General features: G+C 40.4%; 1 protein-coding gene across 1 annotated transcript; it reads left to right on the plus strand.

The window, feature by feature from the left end:
- The first annotated feature begins 4,028 nt into the window (after positions 1-4,028).
- SYCP2L (synaptonemal complex protein 2 like) lies at positions 4,029-11,863 on the plus strand. The gene is made up of 10 exons (XM_042464419.1): positions 4,029-4,034; positions 4,216-4,353; positions 4,639-4,758; positions 6,066-6,170; positions 7,101-7,125; positions 7,714-7,799; positions 7,921-8,009; positions 9,856-9,890; positions 11,405-11,547; positions 11,807-11,863. Exons 1-10 carry the CDS (start codon positions 4,029-4,031, stop codon positions 11,861-11,863), a joined length of 804 nt encoding a protein of 267 aa, XP_042320353.1.
- The last annotated feature ends 11,298 nt before the right edge of the window (positions 11,864-23,161 follow it).

Genomic DNA, 23,161 nt, shown 5'->3' on the forward strand with positions numbered 1-23,161 from the left:
GGCCACCTGGCCATTGGGCTGAGAGGAGCTGTAAGCCTGCCCCAGCAAAAGCTTTCCTGGGAAGGAGAGGCAAAGAGCCCATATAGACAGGCCAAAATAAGGCTGCTTTGGGTCACTTTGGAGGTATGCTGTTTTAATGACGCATGCGTCCTAAGAGGCCGGAAGCCAAGCCAAAGCCGTGCTCCAGTCCTAAGGTCTGGAGCACGGCTTTGGTGCAGCCTCAGGCCTCTTAAGATGCATGTGTCATTTAAACAGCATACCTGCAAAGTGACCCAAAGCAGCCTTATTTTGGCCTGTCTGTACAGCCCCAAAGTCTGGGGGAAGACTCCATTGCTTCCATTCTCCAAAGCCTGGCCTGTGTGGTCGGGCAAGGACTCTGGGAGCTGGGACATCCTCCTCCTCCTCCTGACTATTTGGCCCCAGGCGTCCAGAAATCCTTTGGCGGCCACATCTTGGGCACCCCTGCTGCAAACTGTGGAAGAGGACATCTGCTCAGGGGGATGAGATTATGATAGACCACTGCAACTCCACCTCTCCCTCTGCTAGGTCTTGCCTGCTGCTGCTGCTATACAGAGAATCCTGATGGACAGAGCGGAAAGGGAGCAACCAGCCCCACTCCAGCCACCCCATCCTCATTCAGCCAGGTATTTATAGTACAAGCCAGGCCAGCACACTCATCCAGAATCCAATCCTGAATAACCCTGGTTTTGCCATTTACTGGCCTACCATTCAGCAGCAGCATTTTTAACTGGGGCAGTTGTCACCAAGGTTATCCATGCTATTTCAGCTGGGAACCAGTTTTGCTCCCCTCTCCCTTGATATTTTCATTGTCTCCTCCCTCCATATCTCCCTTTCCCTGTACATCTCTGATGAGTGCTCCAGTTAAAGTGAAATCAAGACACTACAATTATGTAGTGTGGAAAAGTCCCTAGGTGTGAGTTGTCCAAAAAGGCAGCTATCCTCAGTGCTTTGGAGTTATCTAGCCTTGGTCCCAAACAAGTCTCATCTTGGAAGGGCTCTGCTCCTCCAACTGGACAATTGGTTCAGGACTTCTGGATGTCTGCAAGAGGCTGGAGGAAGAGCAATGCCATTTGCTCCTCCATTTGAACTTCAGCTCCCAGATTTCCAGACTATTGACCAAGTTGGCAGGGGCTTCTGGGAGCTGGAGTCCAAAAACTGGAAAGACCAAAGTTTGGGAACCCCTGCATTAAAGACTGAACAGAAAACTCTATGAAAGAGTATATAGTATCTTTAAAGGGTGGACTTGCATGGATAGAGCATTAGTTGTAATTATGTTGTGGATTGGTCTTCTTAGTGGCAAATTGTGATTCCCATTATCCACAGATAGAGGGAGATACATGCACGTGTAGAAAAGTCGTAGGACAGAAAATTCAAGTTTTGGTTGCTTAAAATGGATAGATCTCTCTTTTTATTTCCCCCTCCCTGAAAGTCATTGAAAAGAAGATTACAGACTGGACACTTTCCAGTTAAACCAGTGGTCCCCAGACTGTGCTCTTTAAGGGAATTTTGGACTTCAGCTTCCAGAATCCCAGGCTATTGGCCAACATGGCTGAGGCTTCTGGGAGCCGAAGTCCAAACTCACTTAAAGGGCACCATTTGGGGACCACTGCGCTAAATCAAATGGGTCTTGGGTCCAAAACACACTGCAGAAATAATCCAATTTAAGACCACTTTAACTGCCTTGGCTCCATGCTAGGACATTCTGGACACTGTAGTTTTGTGAGACATATAAACTATCGTGTATGTGCGTGTGTGTTTGTGTTTGTAAGCCCACATTATATTGGCCTAGTGGTTTGAGGGCTGGACTCTGCTGGAAAGCAGGGTTTGATTCCAGTTTGGCCATGGAAAGAGTCACACTCTCAGCCCCAGGAAACCTCATTGCCTAAGGCTTAGAGAGGATGGCAATAGCAAAGCCCCTCTGAACAAACTTGCCAAGAAAACCCCTTAGGATCACCATAAGCTGAAAAATGACATGAAGGGACACAGCAACAACAATAGAGTTGTTATGTCTGTCTGTCTGTGTGTATGTGTGTGTGTGATGTGAAGGCACAGACAAAACACAAACAACAAAAGAATATATATATATATATATATATATATATATATATATATATATATATTGTGTGTATGTGTGTGTAAATATATCTATCCATCTATCTGTATAATCACACACACACACACATATATACCACTTGAAGGCACACAACAACAACAACAACAAAAGACTGAATACACACACACATTCACTTTTGGGGTATATATGTGTGTGTATATAAAATGACACACACACACACACACACACATATATATATTTACACACAAATGCACACACACGCACACATATATATACACACACACAAACAGAAGGGACACAACAACAAGAGTGGATATATATATATATATATATATACACACACACACACACACATTCACTTTATGTGTGTATGTGTGTGTGTATAAAATGAGACACACACATATATATACACACACATGACTTGAAGGCACACAACAACAACAAAAGAGTGAATACACACACACACATATATATACAGTTTGTGTGTGTATATGTGTGTCTATGAAACACACACATACACACATATACATACCCACACATAATCAATTTTTATGTGTGTGTGTATATATAAAGAAGATGCACACACATATACATATACACATGTTCAATTTTTGTGTGTTTGTGTGTGTGTATGTATAAAACGACACACACATACACAGCCCAAAATTGAATATGTGTGTGTACGTGTGTGTATAAAATGTCACATATACATAAACATATTCAATTTGTGTATGTCTATATAAAATGACTCAGTCACACACATATACATACACACATGTGTGTGTATATATAGATACATTTGTGTGTGTGTGTGACACACACACAGACATGTATTTGTGTTCTGGGCTGGAGCTGAGGAGCTGGCTGCTGGGTGGAGGCCTAGTGCCCAGGTGCTGCTGCCTTTGCTCTCATTAAGGTTGCACCTGAGCCAGGCACTGCTGCTTTTTAAATTGGCTTTCCCATCCCAGCAGGGATTGGGAGCTTGCCATCATGTTGCAGGCAGGTTTGGAGTGTTCCCTCTCAGGGCAGCTTTGCTGAGGGATAGTGGTGACCAAGACTGTGTCCATGCCTGGGTCACCAGAGGTCCTCCTCACCCCCTCAAAGGAGAGCAAGGCACCACACATTTGGAAAAGAATCCCCCACACATTGGGGACATGACCCAAGAAAAGCTCAAAACACCCCTATGATATAAAAATTCATGCTTCTTAGGTGCAAAATGGAGGACCCTCTGGAATGCCACCTGGACAGAATGTAGGACCTGCCCTGGGAAAGGAGGATGCCTGGTCACCTGGCCCTTTGTTCTTAAAATTACTTTTAGGCCTGGCTTTTCCAACTGTTCTTAATTTGTTCTTAAATAATGTTTGGATTTCTTTGTTGTTGTTGTTTTAAATGTTTTAAATAATTTTAAAGTGATTTTTAAAATATCTGTTGTGCATGACACTAGTAACTATGGTGGACTGGCAGGCAATAGAGTAAATACTAATACACAAAATGGTTGGGACTTTAGCATTGAAATCAATCATTTCACCTCACTCTCTTTTTATTTTCCTTGTCTGAAGGAAGAAGAAAGTAAAGAAAAGGAGGAGGACCTATCTGACAGACGCGAATACCATGTAATGATCACTTTGTTGTTGTTGTGTGCCTTCAAGTAGTTCCTGGGAGTTGTAGTGCAGTTTTATTTATTTTTAAATGTGTTCTTTTAATTTAATTTAATTTGTTGCTTTTCTGCTTCCTGGAGCATTGAAGGTGACCTACAATATGCCAAACTGTGTAACAAACATAGCTAGGAACATTATTATTTTGAAGGGCCACTCACAAAATCCCTAAAATGGCCATGCTAGTTGGAGAATTTTTTTTAAAGTAATAGCAGAGTTTTAAAATCACAGTTTTTGACCCAGGCCGGTTGTATGGTCATTATAGGTACAGTGTTAATATGTTGGTATGTTAATTCTTATGCTCCCATGGCACAATTTTTGGAGGTGTAGGGCTTTTAAAATACATAAATTGTGTTTATGAGATCACCACAAAATAATTAGAGGTGAAATTTTACAATGAGAAATCTAATCCATGAGTAACCAAAGGCTAATTCTGAAGTGTTGCTTTTGCATCTTTTATTCTAGCTAGCATCCTTATTAAATGATGCCTTTATGGGAAAGGGATTTCAGAAAATAAATGAAATGGTACAAGAGAGAAAAATGTATCCTCCTCAGAAGATTAATAAGCAGCTGTTAAACCAACTGGACAAACTTCTTAAAAAGGCAAGTAGGAAAATTTATGTGGCTTAATCTCTGAGGCTTAAATCCAGTTCAAACTATAGTTGGCCTCTTGATTCAGTTAATTCTAGTGGGACTAGTAGTTTTTACTTGGCTGAAATCCCATGGTCCTACAGATGGCCTCCCAGCAGCCCTAGTTTGCATGAGGAATGCTGGGAGTTGCAGTTCAACATTTGCAGAATCCCAACCCCCAATTTAGATCTCAAAATTAAATATATGAAATTGTTTGTTCAGGGCAGTAATGTGTGGGGATTTTTTTTTCCCTCCTAGGAATTAGACAAAAATGAGTTCTCAAATGTTTCTCTGCTGCTGAAATGTATTCGGCTGTACTGTAAAAATGACCCTCAAGAAGGTGTAAATCTGTTTCTTCAGCAAGGATTGATACCAAAGATAAGTAGTTCCATACATGAATGTTGTATTAATTAATCTGTGATATGTGAAGCAGAACTGATTTTTGTGAAACAGCTGCTGATGATGATGTAATCTGAAGACAGCTCTATGTCTCATTATTCCTTATTTCAGTATACTTTGGTTTCAACTCAGATTCCAAAATCTTGTTTAAAATGCAAGCAGTTTTGTCCTAACTTATAAACAAAAAGTGTAGGTTTCATTTCCTCTCCCATTATAGGGCTATTTGGTTATATGGAAAGAAGATATGTGCTATGTTTATTTAGTGTTTTAGAAACTGGGGGGTGGGGGGGAGTCATATAAAATCTGCAGAAAACCTCTTCTTCTATTGGCTGCCTCTGTAGTTGCTGGTATGTCTAGACAGGACTATAAGCAATCATCAGTGGCAAAAGATCAATGGCTAGGACAAACATTGATCTACAGTTCTCTCATAATAACTTATCATTGGATGTGGTGATAAAGGATTTGAAGGTCAAAATATCTGGAAGACTACCTTTGCCTAGTGAGTACAGTTTGGTACTAAGATCAGGTAGACTCAGGATCCATAACTAGCCATGGAGTTATTTGAGTTCATTAAATGTATTCTGACTAACTGATCCTAACTTGCTTTCATTGAGCCTGAGATCCAGGATGAAAAGGCAAGATTTGGTCTTTCAGGTTAATGTGTGTCCACCTCTAGTTTGCTGAGCTGTGAGGATGCATGTCCTCTGGAATCAATCTGTTCTTTCCTCCATCTCAAGGCAAGGGAACAACCCAAAGCAGGGAGACACAAGGAGATCAGTATTCTGTTTTTTTTATTTGGCTGTTCTGGAACTTAGCCCATGCAAACCTACAGTAATGGATAACTTAAGGCAAGAGCTTAAGCAGTGAAATTGCAGTAACTGTCTCCAGAACAGACTTAAAAGAGTTAGGAATTATGGGTGGCAGTGGCTGAGTGTTATGCTAAGCTCTAGGTTTTAATTTTAAGTGCCAAGAAATAGTGGTGATAGTAGAGACAGGGCTAGTAGTAATTTACTATAACCATGGCTATTGTTATCAGTAAAGTTGACTTCTCATTCACCAAGCATGTGTTTGCGCAGTGCTTGCTAAGGTTCCTCCTCCTTTGCCTAATGAAAAAAAGAAAAAAGAGAAAAATCCTTCCTTTTGTTCCTTCCTCTCCCACGCACAAAAACCTTACTATGGTCTCCATATACCTCCATACTTATAGTTATCTTTTTATGACTGGATTTTGCCACAGGATTAGCTGTCAGGTGTTCATTTGACTTAGCTTGTATGTGTTTTGTTTTTACATGGTCACTTGGTTTGAAAGGACAAGAGAGTTCCTAAGCTTGATAGAACCAAAAGAGAGTGAGTTCTTGGTAAATCTTGTTGAAGACTTCTTTCACACAGCTCTGGTAAGTGCATGGAAATGGAAACTTGGGATTGTGTTGTGATTTTATAGCAAACATGTGGCTCATACATACATAGTGGCCCTTGAACGTTGATTTATTTGGTGCAGTGTGGGGCTGCAGGGATATGTTGCATTAGCTTCCAATGGAGTTCAATTGAACTGCAGGAAGAACATTTCAGGCGTGCTGGGCTGTGCAGTAGTGTAACCATACCATGGTAAAATTGTTCAGGACATCTGATTAGCCTTTGTGGCAAGCAGATTCAAATTATCTGCTAATCTTTGAAGAGAAATTGAAGAAATAAGCCATGAGGAATCTATTTTCATGTTGCTGTAAATAAGTATGAACCAGTCCTGGGCCATCATAGCACCAAGTAGATCAGTAGGATTCAAAGAGGTGGTCTGTGGACTGGTGCTGATCCATGAGTTATCAGTTGCTGTTCCCTAGATTTTCTTGGAAAGAGGAAAACAGTTGTAGCCAGAGGGCATAAATATAGTACCAGTACTGAACATGGAGAAACAAAATGCTGGTCTTCCACATTAGATAGCTTAAGAAACATTCAACTAGAAGTTTTAAGAACTCTTAAGAAAACAAGGGCGTAGCGTAGACAATGCATGCAAAATCCTATAAAAGCTTCAAATGTAGCCTATACATGCTTAATTATAACTTATAGTAAGTCATAAATTTGCAGTAAAATCCCTTTGAGTGTTACAGAACAGAAAATAATTCCTTTTTGTTGCAAACAGGTGTTATGGCTTAGCATATTTTAAAGTGCTGTTAGTATCAGTGGATAAGTTTTAAATAATTTGGAGGAAGCTTGAATGTTTTGCATTCTTAGCATGTGTGTCGTGTGTATGCATGCAGAGAGAGAAATATAAGGTATTATTATGGATAACTCCATGTTGCTTCCTCCCCTTCTCTCCACCTTGTTTTCAGGTTATTAGCAAAAGCAACTCTGAAGGTCGGTGGCTAAATATCTTGTATAACTGTCTGATAATTTTAAGTATGTTGTTATTGGCTGCTTAATGGATACCTTTGTGTGACTGTGTTCTTATACAGTCAGCCAACTGAGGCTTTTTTCTGGATAAAGATGTAGAAGATGATACTGTATGTATCTTATTGTTGAGCTTACTTTGTAAATTGCTTTGAGAAAAGGAGAAAACAGAGCAAAAGAAAATAAGGCTACAAACTTGGGCTTAACAGCTAGATAATGATTTCACTGTCTCAAAAGCCATATGTGTTTTAATAATATACAAAAATATATTGAAACAAATATATAATTAACAAATATATAATTGAATCACTTAACAAAACTTTAATTTACTAACATCTGTAGAAACATACATAAATATTTAAAACTGGAGAATCTTTTTAACATGAGAGGAGAATCCGTGAATCTTGTATAGCATTATAAAATACTTTTTGGGCTGATTTGAAGCTGCTGCAGATCCAGTAAGAGAAAGATCACTGTTAAGTCTATTAGTCTTGTCGCCTTTCTACTTGATAATAGCTATCTCGCTTTTTCTGCCCCCCCCCCCACACCTCATAGGAAGAAAACAGTTGCTAGATTCATTCTTACCATATTTGGGACATCTAGCTACTGAACGTAATGTGAACTTGGCCCTTCGGCAGGAGGTTAGTTTTAAACGAAGATTTTGTGGGGAAAAGTATGTGAAGTAAAATAATGACTATATGTTAATGGCTTATTTTTCTGCCTTTTTCTCTTTTTGCATGGCTTTCAATATTTGCAACAAAGGCTATAAGGACCTTAAACGTTCTATTAGATAATGTTCCACAAGAGGAGAAAAAGAAGTTCCCTGTGTCTGAAGAAATGTGCTTGCTTTTGTAAGTTGATTTATAATATGAGGGGCTGTATCCCTCTGGACCATTGCTATTAGCTATCAGGAGGAGTATTCTGTCTCCAATCTCATTGCAAGTTTTGCATTGATCGTATAAAAGGAAGGGACAGTGAAAGATCAGGCAGTACTTCCAGTGGCGGTTTTGTGCTACTGGAACATTCCTGTACAAGATGGAGTGCTCCATTTTTACCATATCCCTATCAAGTGAGGTCTTCTTGCCCTTACTCATCTTGAGCAAGAGTCCCACTGCCTCAAAAAGCAGTTTTTCTGTGGATATGAAGAAAAGTCAGAAAGAACCAGGTAGCAGGGATACTTTCTGTTTTCCCAAAACCACTGTTGGATACTGTGACGTGACCTTCTTCATATACCTTGAGGTTATCTTTTACCTCTCCCTTATAGAAAGCCCCTCGTCAATGACACCTGCCCTGCTTCCACATACACTTTCCCTGAATGTATAAGGAGTAGGTCCCCCTATTCTGTAATGCATATTTAGCTTTTCTGGTAAGTTCAATATCTTAGGTAGCATGTTTGTCTGTGCCTGTATGGCCTAGGATTCACACAGGCAGAGGTTTCTGTTATAACAACAATAACTGTATTGAATAACAGTTGGTAAGAACGTAGCTTAGGTAGAATAGTTCACACTATTCTATCCAAGTATGGTTATATTAATATAACAGTTGCAAGGTATTTCATAGTTTCCTCTTTACAATTCCCCATACATTTTCTCTCGCAGTCAGTATCCTTATCTGACTCTATTGAGACCCTTTGTCTTTTTCTCCAGTTACTGTACTGGCTTGTCAGAATACTGCTCTGACTTTCTCTAGGCCCAGTCAGATTCCGTCTGACCCACTCTCTAGAACTCTTACTCAAGAACATCCCCTGAACTCAAGCCTTCCCTCAACTGTCTTAAAATTCCCTTAAAACTCTCTTAACAGTTCCTCACTCCTCCCTTTTGTATCTACTACTTCCCTGGCAGCCCCTCCCTCACAATCAGCCCAAACTGTGATTACTTGTCAGGAAACCAAGTCTACCCAGGGATTCTATCCCAGATACATTTATGTTTTTTAGAGCAGACCTGCACAACTTAGTAGTAAGTAGGGGCCAAGTAGAGCATCCTTGAAGTCTTTGAAGGCCACCTGAAATCCTTTGGTTGGCAGCAAGTGGCCCACAGACCACAAGTTCTGCAGGCCTGATTTAGAGTATTTATACCCTGTTCTTCAATCACAAAGGCTTTCAGAGGAGTTTACAAATTGTTAATTTTGACAGTTCTCGGCCTTCAGGCTTACAGTCTAAAAAGACATGACACAAAAGGAGAAGGGAATGGCAGTCCGGAAGAGGATGAAATCCAACAGATACTTGTGGTTCTTCTCACTCTCCAAGGCAAGGGTGGTAGCAGTTCAGATCGTATTCCTCTGGGGCTGCAGTACCTGCTTGCAAACCTAAGAGAAAATTTGGATAAAATAATAGTTAGTTCTGATTTTTCTGTACAACAGTTATATTTTATTCTCACTCTCATAAAATATGAAGGACAGGGAAACAGTCATTTTGCTCCCAAAAGATTAAATGGAACAGTCTTGGCATTCTGTTTTGTTATTATTCAAAGACATAGTCATGCTAGTCTGGAAAATCAGTATGCAAACAGATCTTGTAGCATCTTTGAGACTGACGGGAAGGAAGAAATTGTTAGCATTGTTGATTTGAACTATTTTGTAATGCATATTTAGCTTATCAAAATTTTGTAATTTCTGTTTCTACCTTACAGTACTCTGTCAGCACTGCTATTTTTTCTCTTGAGTCATAAAGTTTTTTTTTTATGGGTTATTTTATTTCAGGAAAGAATTTGCAAAAATAATTCTGGATGTTGGTGGTAAGACAAACCTCTTTGATAAAATTTAGGCATAAGGGGGAAAAACCCACTCTTGTATAGGACAGTAGCTGCGAATTTTACCCCTACCTCTCTCTCCACTGTAATCTAGCAATATTTTGGAAAAAGTTTTGCAGAGCTGGGTTTTTGAGTGTGTCTGAGATGCATGCTTGTTGTCTGGATATTACTGAATTTTGAAAAATGGCTGTGTGCACACGCACACACACACATTTCAGGCTCACCATGCCACAAAGGGCTTGTTGTATGTCTTCAAATCATTTCTGACTTATGGTGACCCTAAGGCAAACCCGTCATGGGGTTTTCTTGGCAGGATTTGTTCAGAGGCAGTTTGCCATTGCCATCCCCTGAGGCTGAGAGCATGTGACTTGTCCAAGGTCACCCAGTGGGTTTCCATGGGAATTGAACCCTGGTCTCCAGAGCTGTAGTGAATCACTCCAACCTCTCCGCCACACAAGGGCTATATCTTCCTCTAAAAAACAAAACAAAAAACTGGAAAGGGCATTTCAAGGCAATCAGTTCTGGCTTTTGGAAAATGCTGTTTTGCCCTCCCACCAGAAGTCCCTCCCCTCATCTTAAAATGAAGAATCAAGCCTTCAGTGTTTATGGCAATGTGATTTTTCCCATTTTGGGACTAAAATCAATTTTTATGCCAGTTGCCATGGCAAGCTGTGTGTAGCCTTAACATTCCTCAGGTCCTAGTCCTGCTCTAGTGAATGGAGAATGTTTCCTCTCATGCAAGATGAAGCTATTCATATTTAAACTTGTATAGATTTTTGGTATGTACAAGGGAATGGTTAAATTTTAGAGCAAGCTACACCATAATACGAATCAGCTGATAAAGAATATTTTCATAGCTTAAAGATGTTGGCTATATGACTTTGGGAAGTTGAAATGACTCTTTGGAATTGCTGTCAACAAATAAATGTTTGGTGGATCTTTCTGAATGATGACCATATTTTCGGCCTCTTGTTCTTTTGAAGGATGAAATCGGCCTTCTGGTAGTGAGAGTGTTTAGTGCTATAAAGTGCTTACTACTATAGCATTAATAAGGAATTGGATATACTAGGTGCAACTAATTTTCATGACTTTTAAGAAGCTGATAATGACAACATTTGTTGGGTTGTGACCAAAGAGTTTTACGTAAGGAAGAAAGGAGGGACACATGACATTCATGTAAAGTGTTCTTAAACAAAATTTCAAAAGTGGTAAACCATATTAATCTGCTTCAGGAAATACAGGTACCCATTTTAATTGATGCCTCATGAAGTGGACTATGGTCCATGAAAATTTGTCCCAAATAAAACCTGATAGCCTCAAAGTCTCTGAATATTGTCTAGTGGGATCTGGGGGAGTCCAGAGAAAGTAGGGTAGCTCTTTATTTAAACTTATGGTGCTGGGAAGCAAATACATTTCTTATTGCTTGGAAAAGACTCTTTGAGTATTAGAATGGGCACTGAACACTAATATTTTGAAAATCTCTCTTCTCTGTCCTGGAGACTATGACATCCAGGCTTCTCTTTTGGAGGCCATCTTCAGGGTGATGTTGACTAAGCGGAGAGATGACCTCGTTGTCAATTGGTTCGAAGACCAACACATTGCAAAGGCTTTTAAAGAAATAAGATGCAAAGACTTTGAGACGGTAAAGACTTTGTTTCTTTTTGTACAATGTCAGGGAAGAAGGGCTAAGAATCAAATAGTGCTGGTTGACTTTAAAGCACATCTTCATTGAACAGGTGTTCTGAGTTTGTGTTGATTTGTAAAACTAAGCAGAGGCTCAGTTTATGTTTAGCAATATATATTTCCATGGATGATGTTAGGCAGAAGTGTGGTTTTATTTTTTAAAACAGTACAGGAGCACTTTTGAAAGAGCACATTCTATTTTTCTCTCTCCTTTGAAGGACAGCCGGAAATTTCTTAATGAACTGAATGAAAGACTTGGGGATAAAAGGAGGTAAGGCCTTGCCATGAAGCTACTCCATCCAAGTTTTTTCCCAGGCTTTTGCAGGTTTTGTCTCACCTTGATCACAGATGGCCTTTCACTGACTGGACAGAAAGTTTGTCTTACTTCCCCACTTTTGTGTTCTTTTTCAGGAACAATAATAACAGCAATAATAATAGCAACTACTGCTACTGAAGAAAGGCTTTTTCCCCCCTCTGGGAAGTATACAGGCATTGCCATATAGGACCATAGTGTACCAACCAGGGGGATAAGTCTGCTAAACCTGAATATCATGTAACAACAGAAGTGTGTGTGTGTGTGTGTTTGTGTCTTCAAGACACCTGTCAATTTATGGGGTTTACAGGGTTTTCTTAGGCAAGAAATATTAAGAAATGGCTTTGCTGGTTACTTCCTCTGAAATAATATCCTACAGTTCCTTTCTGTATTGGGCATCTCAATAATGACACTTGTCAGTTAGTAATAGGTTGGTTTTTTTAAAAAAATTAATTTGAGGGATGTTCAACTTAACTATATTTTCAGCTGACATAACTTTAAATGATTTGCAAATAAATTGATATCACAGATATAAAATGAATTATTTTTAAGTTCAAATAACTTAACGTACACTCGAGTGTTCCCTTTGATAAGTATCTAAATATCTAAAATGAGCACTATCTTGTGAGTGAAGTAGTAAGTGGCTTGCTTATTCAAAAGGAGTAATGGAATTGTCCCTTGCATTGTCCAAATAATTGATTTTATATGATTTTTGTGACATTAAAGCATGTTTGATGATAGTATAATCAGTCATTGCTGTGTAGCTCTCTCCAGATGTTGTTGTTGTGCTGGAAGCTGGGACTCATATAAAAATGTCCACTTTCTGTGCTGGTGTTGCAGAGTCTGGAAAAGTTACCTTCTTGGACTAGAACTTTGAAGCAGTCCAAATACCTTTTTCAGGTTCTGTGCCTCACTGGAGTGCCTGTGTAGGAAGGAACCATATTGGCAACCTGTCACTTGTCTCACAGCTTATGCTATAACCTTAGCGGCATGGAAAAGAAGTTACCTTTCTTAATGAAGTGTGAATTGTTGATGGGGCATGGAATGAGATGCGGGCTTGCCTTATTTTCCATGATTGGTTATGTTTACATGAACTGGTGCTGACCTTACTGAAAATTCCTCAGATAGACATTTCTCACGTTCAATCTTGCTTTATGTCACAGTGGTGTCTGCAGTATATTAATTAGCCTCTCAGGTCATGAGGGAACAATATGTCCTGCAAGATGTGCAAAGAAAGTTAGTGGCCTCATCTTTGTATGTGTAGTGGCAGTTCTCACACATTTGCACTTGTCCATTCTCATGGTTGCTTCGCTCTTGATATTGTCAGGAAAGTACAGGTCATAATTTTTACCAGTGTGATGGACCTCAATCAAACAGGAATATTGCTAAAGTTGATCTCCTAGCCTCTTTGCATGGGTGGACATCTGGGGAAGTACTCAGAATTTTCCATCCTCAGCTGCCTCTCTGTATGCGATCTTGTTCTGGGGATGAGTGTATCCTACCTAGGACAGTACTGGGAGCATGGCTTAGCCAAGTAGCTGTAATTGCTATGCAGACATGGATCCACTTCACTAGTGGGATGGTCTTGCAGAAATCTCTGTATGTATATTTTTTTCTGGAGGAAAAGCCCATGATGGAATAATCTTCTTTTGCAGGGTCTGTTCAATTCCATGCAAAGCTGCTCATGCTGATACAAATGAGGTAATTTTATATGTAAATGGTGACACTGTAAAGATGAATGCTAGTATGTCTTACACATACTTCTTCTCACTAGTCTGGACACAGTGGAAAGGGGGAAAGCATTTATTAGGAGATACTCTCCAGTTAAATGGAGAGACGTGGAAGGAGAAATGTTGAATATATGAACTGAGGACACTTTGCAAAGAGAGGGGTGGCCAGTGCTTTGTGCCATGAAGCTTCTGTATAATGTTTGGTTTGCCTCTTGGATTCCCTAGATCAATAAATAGGACAGGGACAGGCTTTTGCCCTTCTTCCTCCTTCCTCATAAGCAGAAATGTTTGCTGATGGTTCCTTTTTCTTTCTAAGTTACATAAACCACCTGATGACGAACTGAAGGAGTTCTGGATTGACTTCAATTTTGGAACTGAAAGCATTACCTTCTACTTAGAATACCCTGAGGTAAAACAAAGCAAATCTAATCCTGAGGCATCGTTAGGGGGATGCAGGGAGCGCAGACCACACTGGGTGACATCTCAGAGAGGAGTGTCACCTGGTGCACTGGTGGGAAGAAGCTGCCTTCTGGGTCTGGTGGCTCTGGGGGCCTGGAGGGAAAGCAAGTCTTCTCCCTTTCTCACCAAGCCAGCAGTTCCACTAGACCTAAAAAACAAGGAGGAGGGATATTAAAAATGTCAAATATACTAGATACACTACTGAAAGATTCTCAGACTCTTTGCTCTTGACTATACTTAAGTAACAGATGAAAATTGGCTTCATATAAGGTTTTTTTTCCAGGGTGCTCTTTGGGAGCCAATGCGATTGCCAAAGGAAGATGTTAGTAGCTTCTGCTTGCAAGGTAAGAATACATGGAAAACTTACTTTCACGAGACTTGTCTGTGCTCAAACTGATCTTATGTCAATCAAGAGTGGCATCTGTTGAAAATACCAACAGTTATCATGAAACAGATATATGATGTGCTAAGACATAATACTCTTTCACTTAATTCTAAATCTGTCATCCTCTAATTCAGCAGAATGGGGGGGGGGGATTCACAAAAGAAAAAAGTACTTCTTTTCATAGCAGTTAGGTAAACTAGGGAGTTTGCTTCTAAAAGATGTAGTGATGGCTGCCAACTTGGTTGGGTTTTAGAAGGGACTGGACAAATTCATGGAAGATATGGCTACTGACGGCTATTGGTTGTAATGCAGACTGTAATGCAGGGATGTGTAAAGAATGGGCCATTGGCTGCATGCCATTCTTAGGTCCCCAAAGACCCCCAGGTTGTTTTTTAAAAAAATTATGCCAGTGTTCATGTCTTTTCTTCTTCTTCTGAAAACCAGCCAAATTACCAGATTATTTCACTTACTCACCTCAAAATCTTGAGGACCTCCCAACCCAGAGGCAAAAAATTGTTGAGAATGTCAGCTGGGAGTGATGTGACATTTCTTTCCGCATGCCAAAATGCATTAGTGCAGCCAGGGGGAGATGGGAGTGGAAGAATGTCCCCCTCCACAGTTGCCAACCTTTGCTGTAATTAGTACCATGGTGCTCTCTTCAGCCTGTACCATTATTGTAGTTACCTAATATTAGTCTTCTGGCCCACTCAATGGATGTGGTTCTCTTCTCTCAGCCCCTTAAAAGCCAGAGAACTGATGAAGGCATCATCATGCTTATTGCCTGACTGGAAAGGACCCTAGAGAACTGTTGTTTCCACAGAAGAAGGGTTAGGAATATTGGCATTGCCTTTAGCATCCTCCAGTCTTCTGTGGGAAAGGAGAGGGGAGGGAAGAAAAGGGCCAATCATGCCATTAAGAAGAATGAGACAGCTGCTTCAGGAGACAGGTATTGGAGGCAGAGGTGGCAGCAGTCCCTCTTCTAAACAGTCCCATTGCCCTCCTTTACAGTAGAGGATATTGTCCAATCATCTATGGTGAAGTTAGTAAATTTCATCTGCCAGTCCAGCCCAGCTCCATATATGAGTTAGGGACCAACTTGCCCTATATCATAGGCAACTGAATTCATTGGCATATGTAGAGTGTTGCTAATGTTTTTACAAGAAGGTAACCAATATTGGGAATGTCTCAAAAAACATATGCCTTCTTTTTTCTTCATAAAGAGGAAGGAGGAGAAAAGATTCTTGAAATGCAAATGAAGAGCCCTACTACAATCAACAAAAAAGAAGTAACAAAGATAAAAATTCACTTTGATAGCCAGTTCGACATTTTGACACCACTCTTAAAAATAATGGGAAATGATAAAATGATGGCAAGTATTCTCCCCCCCTTTGTTCTCTAAGCCTCATTTGGAAGTTTTCTATGAATACTGGGCTTTTTTTAGTATTATTACAAATCCCTCTCAAAATATTTATACTGTACTTCTTTTAGTGGTTGTTGGATTATGATGTTCAAATAATCTGTTTTTACTAATGCTTGTAAAATAGTAATCACTTTTTCAGTATTTTTAATGTGCCTGTATTTGCTTGTTACTGTTAGCTGTATAAAACGTTTTTGTAAAAATAATTTGCTTTAATTACAAAATGAAACAAAACAAATGTTCTTTTTGCAACTTCAGTGAGTTTTTTCCAGTTTTTTTTCCTTTTAACCTTTCCAGATTGTTGGCACCAATAATACTCTTTTTGGAAAAAATAATTAAAACTAGAAAATCATTTTTTTTATTTTTTCCTTATCCCATCCATAAAGTCAGGTCTAACCAAATTTGTTATAAAAAGTGGTCTGTGAGCTCCCCCATAAGTCTCCAGCTGTGGCAAACCTTTTAGTTCAGCTTAATGTTTATATTTGAGAGGATAGTTGGTGTATCTTAGAATTTGTTGGTAGGGCCCAAAGTTTCAGTATACGTCTGCTTCTGAAAGCTGGCCCCACCACAGTCTGCTCAGAAAGCCATAGGCATAAATGGATAGTGGTCATGTGTCCTTCCATATTTTAATTGGGACTACAGGCAGGGACGTAGCCAGGATTTTGAGAAGGGTGGGGTCCAGATTAAGCGCCTCCATTATAATGGGGCTTGGGTGTGGCGGTGCAGCAGCACACACCATTCATTTTATCTAATGGAAGGGGGGGTCCGGACCCCAAGAACCCCCCCCCCCGGCTACGTCCCTGCTACAGGATGAAACTCACAGCATTCCTTGTAAGACTTATGAGAGCTGCAGTCTAAGAAAATCTAAACAGCCACATGATTCCCGCTTCTAGCCTAAATATTACTTTCTAGTCCTAACTAGAAGAGACCTGCTGACTCTCAAGCCAGCACTTACATGAATCCTGTTGACTCAATAGGTCTATTCTGGGTGGGACTAGTATTTAGTGTTAGCCAGAATAGGCACAACTGATTTTGTCTAAATGACAGCCAGTGTAACGTAGTGTCCTTGGGCAAGTCACACTCTCAGCCATAGAAGAAGGCAATGGCAAACCACCTCTGAATAAATCTTGCCAAGAAGATCTTATGATAGGGTTGCCATAATTTGGATTGTGCCTGAATTCACATAGCAACAAATGTGAGCATGCTGCTGCCAGGTACAGTAGCTTTGTAGGTGTTCCTCTGTAAACTTATTTTGGTGAAAGAGGAGGGTAAAAGTCTTCCAGAGAAATAAGTGACCTCATTAGTTCACATCTCTCTGTACCTGGGAGTTCAGGATGGCCCTCGAAAAACATTCTGCATTACAGACTGAAGTTAACTTTTTGGTCTACAGCTGCCCGAATTCCCCATATAGCATTGTTACTGGTTATGCTAGCTGGAGAGGTCTGGGCACTGTTGGCCAAAAAAAGAGAGACACTCCCCCCCCCCCCCAGCTCTATTCTAGGGATGTGCATAGCCTGGCAGAGCTGTTCTGGTTTGAAATGGTCTCTTCCAAGGAAACTGATTTTCTTGATTCCTTCTTGGTGGTCTTTAAGTATCTAGATGGTAATGGTACAGACCTATAGTGGATGGGCCTTTAGTGTGATTCACTAGAACTGTTTTTACATTCCCTTCTACTGCTGGAACTGACTAGCTAGGTCTGGGAGAAAAAAAAGGCATCAGAGCTGTGCTAGGTTACACAATTCTTTTGTGATGGTAGTGACTCAGTTTTGGTACAACTACTGTAAATACAAGCTTATATAAAACACCTGTATCTATCATAATTAACATCAGACTGTTTTAGACTAGTTAAATATTTTCATGTCCTCTCTATTAGTACAAGGCAGCAGCAATTCTTCCCCAGCAATATATGTAAAGATGATTTAGATTTATGAAATGCTCAAGCAAAGTTTGTTCAGGTGGTCTAGACTAGTGTGTATTTATGCATTCTTAGCTTTTTGGACACCTTGTTAGGACTTTGCAGACTTCTGCTGATCATTCTATTAAAGATTGATTTTCTTGAATTAAACTCTGTCTTTCAATTAATTTAACTTGATAGGTAATAATGGACAAAGATGATAATCATGAAAGTGAGGATCAGCCACAGCATAATCCAACAGGTGAGCATCTTTTGAACATGGAGATATTTTTCCTGTTAGAGCCATAAAATGTCACCTTCTTGAACTATTGGTTACCAGAATTCTCCTTTCCATGTTTCTGTACATTGATTGCCCCTGCCAAATTGGGACAATTGGAGAGTTTGCACCCTAGGTGTCCATGCCCCCATCCCCAAAAACAGGGGGTTAAAAAGTATTATTTTTTTCACCTGAAACAATTCTTTTCCCCCAGCCCCTAGGTGACACTAGTGGTCTTTTTGCTGTACTTGGATGTCTCTTTGACCATCCTAAAAAAAAGTTTAGGTCTGATACATTTGGAGATGGTGTATAAAGTGCACACGAATGTAGTGGTCCATAACATTGCATTGGCCACTGTATTTGGAGAGATATTATTCACCATTTTGGGGATGATTTTTTTTAATCCCAAACTTTGGAAGGCACATAATCTGACAACAGTACCTCATGGGGTCCAAGGTGGTCTTTCAACCCCTGGTAGCTGCCCACTTTGTACTAAATAAAAATATTGAATGTGGTCTCCTATAAACTAGTCTCTCAGCAATTTATGTGCACATTCTCAGCCATATCTTTGCTGTATTCTGCATATACATATTCCCACATGGCAAAGAGCAACTTCTTGAAAATCTATCCTATGCTCTTCCTCTCATGTTTACTTCATTTCACAGATCTGAAGTGTTTCTTCCTTGTACCTCTCTGGCTATGCTTCTAGAGATGCTGTTGTGTGGAGTCATCACTTGTCAGCTCTTGTGTTCAGGACTAGTGGTTAAAGAGATCAGCAAGGCAAGGCTGTCCTGTGTTGTGTGGTCCCTTCATATCTCTGGTTCAAAACAACTGGCATTCCAGAACATTCCTTTCTAGTGTTTGGTTTCCCTGCCTTCACAGGGGAAATTAAACTGTAACATGAGATTTGAGGTGTTTGGGTGAGTTATGTTAGTGCCATGCTTCATTTATCCTCTTTCTTTTATGTATGTGAGCTGTGATGGTCTGTTTAATACAAAGGCTGTGCTAATGTTTTTGATGACAAACAGTCAATGTCCCATCTCTCGTTTTATCAATGCCATTCATGGCTCAAAATGAACCATGACAAAGGTGTGACAGTAGTTGGTGATTGTGTGTTTGTCACATTTTTTGTATGATTCAAGGAAATAATTCAAAATCTTCCAAAAACATGTTTTTCCCCCTTGCTAATGTCAAATTCTAGAGTTGGAATGTGTCATGAAGGTCTTCTAATCCAAAATGCAGCAGCAACGGCATCTCTGACAGATAGTCATCCAGCTGCTGCTTAAACACTGCTAATGAAGTATGTGTGGTGTTAAGTGAGATATTTTCCCAGCTCCTGAGGTAGTCTGTCCTACAATTGAACTTTTGCTTAACCTAAGTTTCCTTCCTTCTCATTCCCACCTTCTACTTGCTCTCGGCATGTTTTCTGGGGCAACAGATGACAGGTCTGCTCCATATTCACCATGTAAGATGGCGAAGATTACAGCACTTCAGATGTTTGAAGACTACTTCAGTCATCTCCAGGCTAAACATGGTCATCTCTTTCAGCTCTTTCTTATCATGCCATATGGCTTCCAGACCCACCATCTTTGTTGCTCTCATCTGGATGTGCCCTGGATATAGAACAGTGGGTTTTAAAATATTCTGCTTGCTGGAAACCTTTCCCATACCAGCTCTATTTTCTGGGAATTCAAAGATTCATAGTGCTGGAAGGTGTGTCATGGATCGCCTAATTCAGCCACCTGTCATGCAGAAGTACACAGCTAAAGTGCTCCTCATTTTGAACAATGGCTATTTGTTACATTAAACAGTGCAGTGGGGCCCTGCAAACTATTTAAAAGGTGAATTTATGGTCTTGAATGCTTGGAAGAGGTAATTCAGCATTCTCTTTTAGTCCAGATAAATTAGTCCAGGGAGCCTGGAGGAACCGAGTCAAAGAGAGACAGAGAGGGGTGGTGGTGGTGGTCAGATCTCTTGGATCTCACAGTAACTGTTTGTAAAGTGAAAATATATCCCAACTTCCCTTTGTGGTTGGACCATTCCAAATGGTATTTTATTAATAAACAGTTTGTTCTTTCTCAGCTTGCTTTTAAGAATTCCCAAAAGACCCTCACAGGTGGGCCTCCTTGAAAAACCACTGCTCTAAAAGTTCTATGTATATAATTCCCCCCCCCAATTGTTTTACAGTAGTGAACAGCCATCTGGAAAGAACAGAAGACATTGTGGGTACAGATTCTTTATCAGATATTCTGAAATCACAACCAAGTGATCAATCTCAAACAACAGTAAGTATATTTAGGGCCTGAGTGATATTTAGGGCCTGAGTGAAAGTCTGCACTGTTGCCCAACACTTCAGTCTTTGTTCTTTTGTTAACTATGAATGACAGTAGGCAAGTAATACCCCCAGACCTTCCTTCATCAACAAATGAAAGGAGGATAACTACTGTATGTCTGTCAGCTAGGCAGTCAGTATGACAGGCAGATAAGTAAAAGGTTTATTGTTGTTGTGTGCCTTCAAATTGTTTCTGAGTTATGACATCACTAAAGTGAACCTATCATGGAATTTTCCTGGCAATATTTGTTCAGAGGGGGGTTGCATTTACCTTCATCTGAGGCTGAGAGAATGGCCTGGTACAGACTGGTACAAAGTGCCGGCCTTTGACCAATTTTAGGGCTCAGGAGAGCAGAGCATCCACACGCTCCCAAGCCCTACTGCATTGTCCGAGCACAATCTTGGCTCGCCCCTGTCCAGACAGGGTCTGCCATGATGACGTACACATGGTGCATCATCCAAATGGTATGGTGCCGCTCGGATGTCATCGTGCCAGGAGCAGGTTCTTTTTATGCCTCCCAGAGGATGCGCTGTTTAGTTAGTGCGGCCTCCGTATGGGGCAAAAACGGACAGCTGCAGGCTGCCATTTTGGAGCAGTCTGTACAGCCCCAATATAATAATAATAATAATAATAATAATAATGTTTATTTATATACCGCTTTTCCAAATTAGATCAAAGCGGTGTACAACAGGAAGTACAATACAAAGTAAAAAACAACAACAACATAACAGGCCTCTCTCCCCCTCAAGATGGTGGTCGGAAGGAGGGCTTTTCCTTCTTTCAGGCAGGCAGTTGGAGCTTGCCTGCCTCTCTCCCCCCAAGATGGTGGCTGAAGGGGAGGGCTTTTCTTCGTACAGGCAGGCAGTTGGAGCTTGCCTGCTTCTCTCTCCCCAGATATGACTTGCCCAAGATCACTCGGGTGATTTCCATTGCCAAATGGGGATTTGAATCCTAGTTTCCATAGTTGTAGTCCAACACACAAACCACTACACCACACTGCTGTAAGTAAAACGTAGCAATGCAGAAAAGAACAAAGAAAGACTTGGGTGTGAGGGAGGGAGACTAGGTTAGACCTAAATGGTGAGATATTGTACTTGTCAGAATGTTTGAAGAGGTACTATGGAGGATTCCTTCCACTGCTGCACTGCAGAACTTGTTTGAGCAGGCAGCAAACAGGCACTACATAGAACAGTAACTTGAGTTGTGTTGAAAAACTGGAGGATGACTGTCTATATTCCAACACCTCAGTGGGCCTGAATGCCACTGGTTCTGCCTAACCTAGTTTGTTACTTTCAGTGGGCGTTGTTGAGTTGCTAGCAATGAAGAAGATTCTTTAGTCAAGTCAATTCAGCTTCTGTGTATGGAATGGGAGTCTCATCCTTTGCCCCAAGCAGCACCATTTCATAAGCCAGTCCTGTGTATACAGAACCTCCTAATCAGATGCCTGTAGGCAGTTCTTATTTAGCCACAAATAGGCAAGTACTGGTTTATGACAGTTTCCAATTGAAGCCAAGAAAAACAATTTTTCATTACGGGTGTTAGGAGGTATATTCCTCCTAATAGAGTCTCAAAAATGCAATGTGTGATCATGACTGTCATGTGTGTACATTCTCCCCCCAACCTTATTTATCCCTTTCTCCAGCAGAAAACAAGTGTTGTAGATGCCATGGCAGCTAGAGAGAACCAACAGGCTGCAGAAGAACATGCCAGTCAAGGTCAGGGGGTGGGTGGGTGGGCTGTTGCTGAATCCTCTTTTTATGCCTGATTGTCAGTACGTTGTACTTTTTAAAAAAGTTGGGACTTGCAGCAGAGCAAATGGGTTTAGTCTTCGCTAGCCTTTAATGTTTATAAATTCTCTGCTTATTTAAATTTGGAAATATGTATCCCTCTCTTCTCTCTCTCTCTCTCTCTCTTTCTTCCTCCTTCCCCCTTTTTTACTTAAAAGCTTCCAGTAGTGCAACTGCAGCTTCTCCAATAAATGCACCAAATGCTCCCTTGCTGAATGCAAGTGCATTGAAAGCCTTTCCAGTGAAACAAAAGGATAAGACTGTGTAAGTGCTTTGGTTTTACAAATTGTCCTAAAAGATGGTTGTAATGTGAAAAACAAAACAAAACAGAGGCTTAAGAGCCATTTCATAAGCTATAAAAATAGCCTAATTTTACTTGCTGACTATGTGCACAATGGCCAGGTTGCATATTACATCTCACTCCTTTGGCCTAAAAGCACTTTTCATGCAGTGGAAAGAACATTTTTATTCAGAGACTGAGAAGCTGTGTGGCCCTCCAGATGGTGCAGGTCTGGAATTCCCATTAACTCCAGGCACCATGCTCAGTGTTTTGAGTAATGGGAGTTGAAGTCCAACAGTTCATGCAGGGTACTAGGCTCTCCATCCATTTTTTAGATTATCAGTATCTGGTGTATTTCCCAGTGCCATGGAAGCTATGCATACGGAGTATGTGTAGCATCATATGTGTTGTAAATTATTGAAACAAGGCACTAGGTAAGGAACACTTATGTGTTTCCGTTATGTATGGTATGATTCTACAGGGAAGAGCTATGCAGAGGCAAGGACCTTTCAAGCTGCTGAGAAACATTTTGGTTAGGAAGAGCATTCAGTGGTGATCCTTTGATCCCTATGTCTTGCAAGTTTACCAGTTACACAGAAGCTGTCAAAATGTTTTCTCTATGTTGGCTCTTGCAACCGGTGCTTATACCTGGATTTGAATTACTTCTTCAATTGTGAAAAGCACTTGGGTCAATTTGA

Source organism: Sceloporus undulatus, chromosome 4, assembly GCF_019175285.1.
Source record: "Sceloporus undulatus isolate JIND9_A2432 ecotype Alabama chromosome 4, SceUnd_v1.1, whole genome shotgun sequence".
Lineage (NCBI taxonomy): Eukaryota > Metazoa > Chordata > Lepidosauria > Squamata > Phrynosomatidae > Sceloporus > Sceloporus undulatus.

Excerpts from the sequence above, each read along its gene's own strand:
- SYCP2L (XM_042464419.1), top strand. Across the intron at positions 4,759-6,065 it reads AGCAAGGATTGATACCAAAG|ATGGTCACTTGGTTTGAAAG; the intron begins ATAAGTAGTTCC and ends TTTTGTTTTTAC. Across the intron at positions 8,010-9,855 it reads GAAGAAATGTGCTTGCTTTT|GAAAGAATTTGCAAAAATAA; the intron begins GTAAGTTGATTT and ends ATTTTATTTCAG.